This window comes from Pelodiscus sinensis, chromosome 5 (genome assembly GCF_049634645.1).
Source record: "Pelodiscus sinensis isolate JC-2024 chromosome 5, ASM4963464v1, whole genome shotgun sequence".
NCBI lineage: Eukaryota > Metazoa > Chordata > Testudines > Trionychidae > Pelodiscus > Pelodiscus sinensis.
In genome coordinates, this window is record NC_134715.1 from 122,572,267 (window position 1) to 122,580,117 (window position 7,851).

General features: G+C 46.0%; 1 protein-coding gene across 2 annotated transcripts in view; it reads left to right on the forward strand.

The window, feature by feature from the left end:
• The window catches only part of PTCD3 (pentatricopeptide repeat domain 3), a 38,531-nt gene extending 30,680 nt beyond the window's left edge, over positions 1-7,851 (forward strand). For both annotated transcript variants that reach the window (XM_014574642.3, XM_014574645.3), the window contains 3 exons: positions 2,622-2,663; positions 4,570-4,728; positions 6,111-7,851. In XM_014574642.3, coding sequence (XP_014430128.2) covers positions 2,622-2,663; positions 4,570-4,728; positions 6,111-6,171 — 262 coding nt within the window. In that variant the 3' untranslated portion in view covers positions 6,172-7,851. The remainder of the gene's footprint in view (positions 1-2,621; positions 2,664-4,569; positions 4,729-6,110) is intronic.

The following is a 7,851-nucleotide window of genomic DNA, read 5'->3' on the forward strand; positions in this document are numbered from 1 at the left end:
GACTCTCTCAGCAGGCAATTCCCCACGGATCACGAGTGGGAGATAAGGGCAGATGTACTTTCTGTGGTATTTCAGAAATGGGGGATTCCACAGGTAGACCTATTCGCAACATACAACAACAAGAAATGTCGCCTGTATTGCTCGAGAGCAGGGCTCGGCAAGGGCTCTCTCGGCGATGCGCTTCTGGTCACATGGAAGAAGACACTTCTGTATGCTTTTCCCCCCACAGTGCTTATCTCCAGGACACTGGAGAAAATCAGCTTAGAAGCGGCGACTGTCATTCTGCTAGCGCCAGCGTGGCCCAGGCAAGCCTGGTATCCATTCTTACACAGAATGTCAGTTCAACCACCTTACCCTCTTCCTCTTCACCAAGACCTCCTTACTCAGGAACGAGGCACGCTGTTACACCCCAGACTGCAGGCGTTGCATTTGACGGCGTGGCTCCTCAGTGGTTAAAAGGGGATGAAAATCTCTGTTCTGAGCAGGTCAAGACAATACTTCTACACAGTAGGAAAGACTCTACGAGGAACACGTACCTTGCAAAATGGCGGAGATTCGCTAACTGGTGCATTCAAAACAACATACACCCTCTCTCATCTCCTCTACAACACGTTTTGGACTACATCCTTCACTTACGGACTTCAGGACTGGCACTATCGTCCCTAAGAGTGCACTTGGCAGCCATCAGTGCTTTTCACCAGCCAATAGAAGGTTCCTCGCTCTTCTCCCATGCAATTACAAAGAGGTTCCTCAAAGGGCTCCTAAATTTGCATCCACCACGAAGGGCGCCTTCCCCTTCTTGGAATCTGGATTTAGTATTGGACACCATTATGTACCCACCTTTTGAGCCCTTGACATCAGTTTCTCTGCATATGCTAACAATGAAAACAGTCTTCCTCCTTGCAATTACATCGGCAAGAAGGGTAGGTGAACTGGGGGCGTTGATGGCAAGCCCTCCTTTTACAGTTTTTTCCAAAGATACAGTGACGCTGCGATTACACCCAGATTTTATTCCCAAAGTCTGTTCTTCCTTCCATATTAACGAGCCTGTGGTCCTCCCGACTTTTTATCCCAAGCCTCATTCTTCAACTAGGGACGCTCTGTTTCACACGCTCGATGTCCGACGTGCGCTCTCTTTCTATATAGATAGAACACGTCAATGGAGACGCACTGACAGGCTGTTGGTATCTTTGGCACCTAGATCAAAGGGCAAAGCGCTTTCCGCTCAACGCATTGCAAATCTCATCACTCTCTGTATTACGAAATGCCACTTGCTTAGGAATAAGCCTCTACCTGTTTTACCTCGGGCTCATTCTACGCGAGCGGTAGCGACTACCACTGCCTTTGCAAAGGGTATTCCCCTTGCGGATATCTGCCGGGCAGCTACCTGGGCCTCTAGCGCAACTTTCGCGCGGCATTATGCCGTAACTAAGAGGTGGGCTTCAGATACAGCGGTAGCCTCTGCAGTCCTGTCCACAGTAGAAAATAACTGACCCGGAGCGCATGCTGGGTTACTGCTTTATACTCACCTGGAGTGGAGCACCCACGGGGACCACTCGAAGAAGAAGAAGAAGTTACTCACCCTGTGTAGTAACGATGGTTCTTCGAGATGTGTCCCCGTGGGTGCTCCACGCCCCACCCTCCTCCCCGCTCCGGGTCTTTCTGCTTTATCTTTCAGAGACCGAGCGGTGAGAGGAACTGACAAGGGGGAGCCGGTCCGTTGCAAAGGCGCGAACGCCGCGCGCTGCGTCCGCGCGTGCGCGGTCCGGCTCGGCTACGGCTATAGAAGTTTTTCCGACCAGCGGCGCCGGGACGGGGCCCGACACCTGGAGTGGAGCACCCACGGGGACACATCTCGAAGAACCATCGTTACTACACAGGGTGAGTAACTTCTTCTTTTCTTTGGTGTTGTCTGATTCATGGTTACAGTCTAGCTCTGGACAAGATGAGCAGTAAATACGGTAGCCATCATAGGGAATATAATACTCCCTTGCAGGCAGATGGCTTTCTGCTACTAGATGTCTTGTAAATGCACCAAAGGAACTAGAGTCTGAGCATTTTATTTATAAAACTTGTTTTGAGACTACAACGAAGGTAACACTTTACCATAATATGGGCTTTAATTCAAAATAATATTATTGCTTCAAAAGTCTAGTCCCCAATTTTGGGGTCTGATCCAACTCCCACTAAAGTAAAATCTTCCATTGATTCACTTGGATCAATATGTTTGGGAACGGACCAACAGATGGGTGACTTTCTGGAAAGTTGCATGTTTACATCTGTTTGGATTTTTAAAGGGTGTGTTTTTTGTTAAGGTCTACATTCAGCACATATGCATGATGTGATAATTTCTTAAAATTTGAAGACTAAAGCAGCCTTAAATTAGTCACACATTTTAGTTTACAGATAACATCATTGAATATTTGAAATGTGTATACCAAAGACGCTACTTAATGAGTATTTTCCATATATTGGTGGGGGAGAGGAACATAGGGAAGTGTCTGTTCCAAAGTACAGTGAAGGTGGGTCTGATTAAGGACATTTTGCTGGTGTTCCAAGCAGATATTTATCTTAGAATGATTTGGATATTATAACCTCAGGGTTTTTTCTCCTTCACACAGGAACATGCTGGAGCTTTTCAAAAAAAGCAATAGAATCCCCAGGTGAGTTAATTTAGTGTCCAATTTCAGGTGGCAAATCTTATACAATACTTTGGGTAAGGTCTTGCATTGTGTTTGCAGGTGACAGTACCCGTCTAGAGTCTGATTTTCACACCACCACCTCCTAAGAGTGTGAACAGCTCAGTAGTTTTGATTTGGGTGTTGGCCTCCCGGATGAGCATGGGAGTTTTCATTCACTCTATAGCACCTATGCTGAGAGCTGTTTCTAACCCAGAACATGATCAATGGGGCAGAGGTGGGTTTTAGAGCTGTGGGATGTTTCGGCTTTTTTCCCCTCTTGCATCAGACTCCTGAAATATGGGGTAATAAAATAATTGAATGGGCCCAGTAGCTCAGAGTGTGTTGCCAAACAGGCCCAGCAGCTCAATGTGGGGCTAGGTTAACTCCTCCACTAGAAACCGAGACCAGCTCTTCTAAGATTCTTCCAACCAATGTCACCCTGTGTGCTCCAAAGTGTCCCTAGCCTTTGTCTGCCAGAAGCTGGGAATGGCTGATGGCATGGATCACTTGATTGTCTGTTCATTGCCTCTGAAGCACTTAGCATTTGACACTGTTAGAAGGCAGGATACTGGGTGAGATGGACCTTCGGTCTGATCCAATATGGCCATTCTTAGGTCAGATTGATGGTCTTAAACTTTTAGCATACTTTGCATTCAGCTGGAGGGTAGAATGTTGTAGGTCTGTCTTTTGGCTTCTGGAGTTCTTCAGATCCCACCCACCAAATCACACTAGCTGCTGAACTGATCACTTGACAGTTGGTAAATGTTCAGTAGAAGACAAATTGACCTGTGGTTGGGGGAGGGGTTTATAGGTATCTTTTGAGACATTCTACAAAGAAGCTTCATTTTACAGTAGAAATGTTAACTCCTAAGAGAAATAATGGGTTTAAAACTGATTTGTGTATCAAAAAACTGTGTGCGCTAGCACTTACCACAGGGAGTGTCCATGCTGGCTCTGGTGTCCTAGCCAAGCAGCAGTTCTGGCAGCTACAGCCAGCCTGCCTAGAGGCCTTTGGAGTGGGAATTGGGTTTGCATTGGGAGGAGCTGTTGCATGCTAACTTCCCCCACACACCTGAATAGGTATATCCCAAAGCACTTGCACTAGTGGAATCCTCTAAGCTGATGTGCTAAGTCCAGGTCCCAGCAGGAATCTCTGCTGAGAGGTGGGAGGGGAAAGTTTTCACGATGGCTACTAGTCCTCAGAGGCCACGAGCTGTGAATGTGGGTGAAGGGAGCATCCAGCAGAACCAAAAAAGGCTCTTTTGGTTTAAGTGGTCCAGCTCCATCGCCCCCCCACCCTCCCAAACTCCCCTCCTTTCCTACTCATCTCTAGCAGATGCTTCTGCCCAGCTCCTCTTCTCCCTCCGCACCATGTGGAACCTGTAGCCGTAGGGGAGGGAGCCTGGCTAGTCACCTAAAATGTGAGGCTGTGCCGCACTGGCAGCTTCACAGAAGTAGCAGAGCTGGAGACAGCTTGTCCGGGGTCCCCTCCTTCTTCCTTCACATGCAGAGCTTGTTGGGGAAGGCAGACACACACATATTTCTCTGACCTCTTTCCTCTTTCAATCAGCTCCGTACAAGAGGCTGCAGCTCTGCCTGTCAGTTTAGAGGGTTAAACTTATTGTTCAGGTGGGAAACTTCAACCCTTTGTCAGCCAATAAATGAGAGAGGGGCTGGCTGCAAGAACAATCTCTAAACTGGGCTCAAAATAATGCTTTGCAACCACAGAGAGGTGCTGCCTGGCATGGGGTGGGAGAGGAGGGGCTCCCCACATTGTCGTCTTTTCCTCAGTTAATGGGCATTTTTACAAGTGTTGGGTTGAACTGCAGTTCCTTCCCAGCCGCGGCATAGCTCTGCAGACCATTCACTCTTCGCTTCTCGCTTGCAGTGACAAGGTGGTGAACGAGTTCTTGACCTGCACTAAACAAAGCAACAGTCCAGATCAGGCAGTTGAGCTAGTGAAGTTGGCTGCTGCCTACAGTCTACCAACAACTGCAAAGCTGGCAAGAAGGGTCAGAGAGGAGTTTGAACTGTCCGAAGAGCAGAAGTAAGATGGATTGTTTTATGTATTTGTTGTTCCATACCCACTATCAGCAGTGACTAGGAAAGTCTCTGTCTCTCTCTGTGAAGGGCTGAAGAGAGAATAGGCTTTCAGATCACCACACAGAGCTTTGCTGTTGCCATCTCTCCACTCCTCCTCGCTTGCAGAATAACTCAATATTAATCCCAGGCTCTCCTCCTACCACTTGTGAAAAAAGGTGCTCAGTTACTAACGTGCTATAGTGTGTACTTGTAGCAAAAATTCATTTAAAAACAGCAAAACCACTCCTTTTCCCTGTCACTGAAAGATGGATCCTCAAAATCTTAGGAAACTGGACAGAGAACTGGACTGAAGCTGCATTTGCTGGCACTTTGGGCCCTGATGGCTTCAAATATGTGCCTTGAGGGATTTTTAGTTTGCATCTTGCATAAAATAACTCTATGAAACTCTGGCTGTTCTTATCTAGTCAGAATAAACCAAAAAAGTGGGATTAGTTTTCAAGTGACTACTGATTTTTGAGTGTCCAAATGCCCCTCTTTAAAAGGAACTAATGTATAAAGTAATGCTAAGCACCCACTCTAAAAATCAAACCCCCAGATGATGTCAAGTTTGGGCATCTAAGCCACTTCTAAGAATACATGCTTTCTCCTCTCAGCTGAGTGAACCATAGCTGTTACCAAGTAGATCATGCTTTCAGTGGACTTTCTAGTGTCTGCATTGACAGTGGTTGTTTTCAGATGTCTCACTTCTAAGAGAGTAAGGGCTTGTCTCCACTATAGCCAAGATCTGTGCTGCAGAGACTGATCCACAGGGGTTGATTTAGCAGCTCTAGTGAAGACCTGCTAAATCCACTGCTTATCGCTCGGACATCAACTAGTACTCTACCTGAACAAGAATGAGTAAGGGGAGTCAACCCAGCATACTCTGGACACTGGGATAAGTACACCTAAGCTATGTTGACTTGTTGCGCTACTGCCATGATTCACATTGCATAGCTTAAGAGTGACTTTTCCCTATAGTGTAGACCTGAGACTTGTATTTAAAAAAAAAAAACAACCCTAACAATTGGAACATCTAGAGATCAGCTAAACCCTTAAGACCCTAAAGAAAAGTAAAGCTTACTCTAAAAGGTGCATTGTAGCACTGAGATTATTCCTTGAGGCCCAATCTAGCCTGGCTCCTATTCCAGCTTGGTTCCACTACAAATGAGTCTTTAGAATGGGTGATCTCCTTGGTTTCCCTCTGGAAGGAAGTGATCTTGCAGGGAGGAGTACAGATAGATGGAACCTTAATGTGGAACTAGTCTTCTGTGCATTGAACTGTCTTCTCTGTGACTGTCATAACTGGTGTTCAACAATCTGACTGTTAATTGCACTGTTTCTCCCCAGGAAGGCTCTGGAAGCTGCTGAGCCCCAGTGCAGTGACAGCAGTGACAGCGACAGTGACTAGAAGACCCGTTTCTCTCCAAAACAAAGAACGGGAGCAGTTTCTCACTAGTACTGCCTGTTTGGGCTGCTTTAGAAAACTGCACTAGTGATGTCACATCTCTCCAACCCGTGGACACATTAGACCAAAGGACACTAGACATATGAGGCTTAAAGTGTTGTGCTTGTGGTGATACCTTGTTCCTCCCACCATCCTCAAACCAGTTAGCAGGAAAGAGCTTTCACCATCTCTAATTGCTCCCCTCATACTCATGTCCGGAGAGTTGAAAGGAGACCTGCTGTTCTGGACCAGATCACATCTCTAAAAGCCTTACTGAGACAATTACCTGTTTTCTGTTGATTTTGTTTGTGTGTAACATAGCCTTAACTACGGTGTTTCACTTTTACATGAAACATTCCCTCCACCTCACTGTATTACTCAGTGCTGAGATACTCCACAGCATAAAGGAGCGGAGCTGATCTGTGTAGACTCCCCTGGAGGCTTGATTATGGATCCTCTCCTCTCTTGGATTCAGGAATGGGCTTTGGGGGTCAGAGTTGCAACAGCTGCTGAACTGTGAGCTTGAGATTCCCTCTCCTCTGCAGGCTGAGGCTGTGCTTCCTACCTTAAAATGTACAGGGATGTCAATTATAAAAATGCTACTTCACTCCAGCGTGCATGGGCAGTGCTGTCTGTGAGACTGGATTGGTTCCTTCTAACTATTTCTAGGATTGTTATCCCTACCACACCCTACCCCAAAGGGCAGTTTAACCTTCCAGGTTCTGCTGTGGGAAGCAGCAGCTTTTCTCGGTCTTTTAATTTGGCTTCTTAGAGGTGAGAAAGATGATTCACTTGAGTAGTTTGAAGAGCCTCAAGGCCCACATTAATCCTCATTTCCCCATCTACCACTCTAGTATGACTATATGCTCAGGAGCACACACTTAATTCTTAGCAGAAATGAGAAAGGGGTTTGAGGGCAGCAAGCTGTGACTGCTTAGAGGAAATGAAGAATGCACCTACATGACCGTTTGAATAGCCTCAACAATATAAATTACAAGTAATGGATATAAGAGGAAAAATGGCTGGCAGCTACAGGAACAGGCTCCTGCCATGTGTCTCACAACCTTAGACTAAGCAAAGTGAGGGCAACTCTGTTCTCTCTTCCCTTATCCCCAGTGCCATCTGTACAGCTAACATAAGCAAAAATTGGTGCAAGGGAGAAACCTAATCAGCCAATAGAGAGAATAACTGGCTGCTACATCTTTCATCCATGTGTGCTTGCAGTGCTATCTTGGATTGCAGCTGTTTTGTTTAGGTACTGCTAACTAGGTTTATATGAAGCTGAACTAGAGCAGGCAGTGGAACATTTTCCTATATGGGAGTCCTACTCAAGCCACAACTTTTGAAAATGACAGTGAATAGGAAATTTTGTTGAAGTTTTATGGTGGGGTAAAAAATGTGATAGGGCTGTAGCTACCTGTTCTAAGTAAATCTCCCACTGCTTGGCTCTGACTTTAAATCACGAGACAAAGATCATCATAATAAACAGCTATAAAGGAAAACTGATTGAAACAAGTTCCTACTGAATACGGGTAAATGAAGGCTTGAACAGGTCTCCTTCACTGTCTTCCATGTTGGAACTGAATTGTAGTCAGCTGTGTGCACCTGTATGTTTTGTAAATAAATGTATGTAGTTTGACTGGA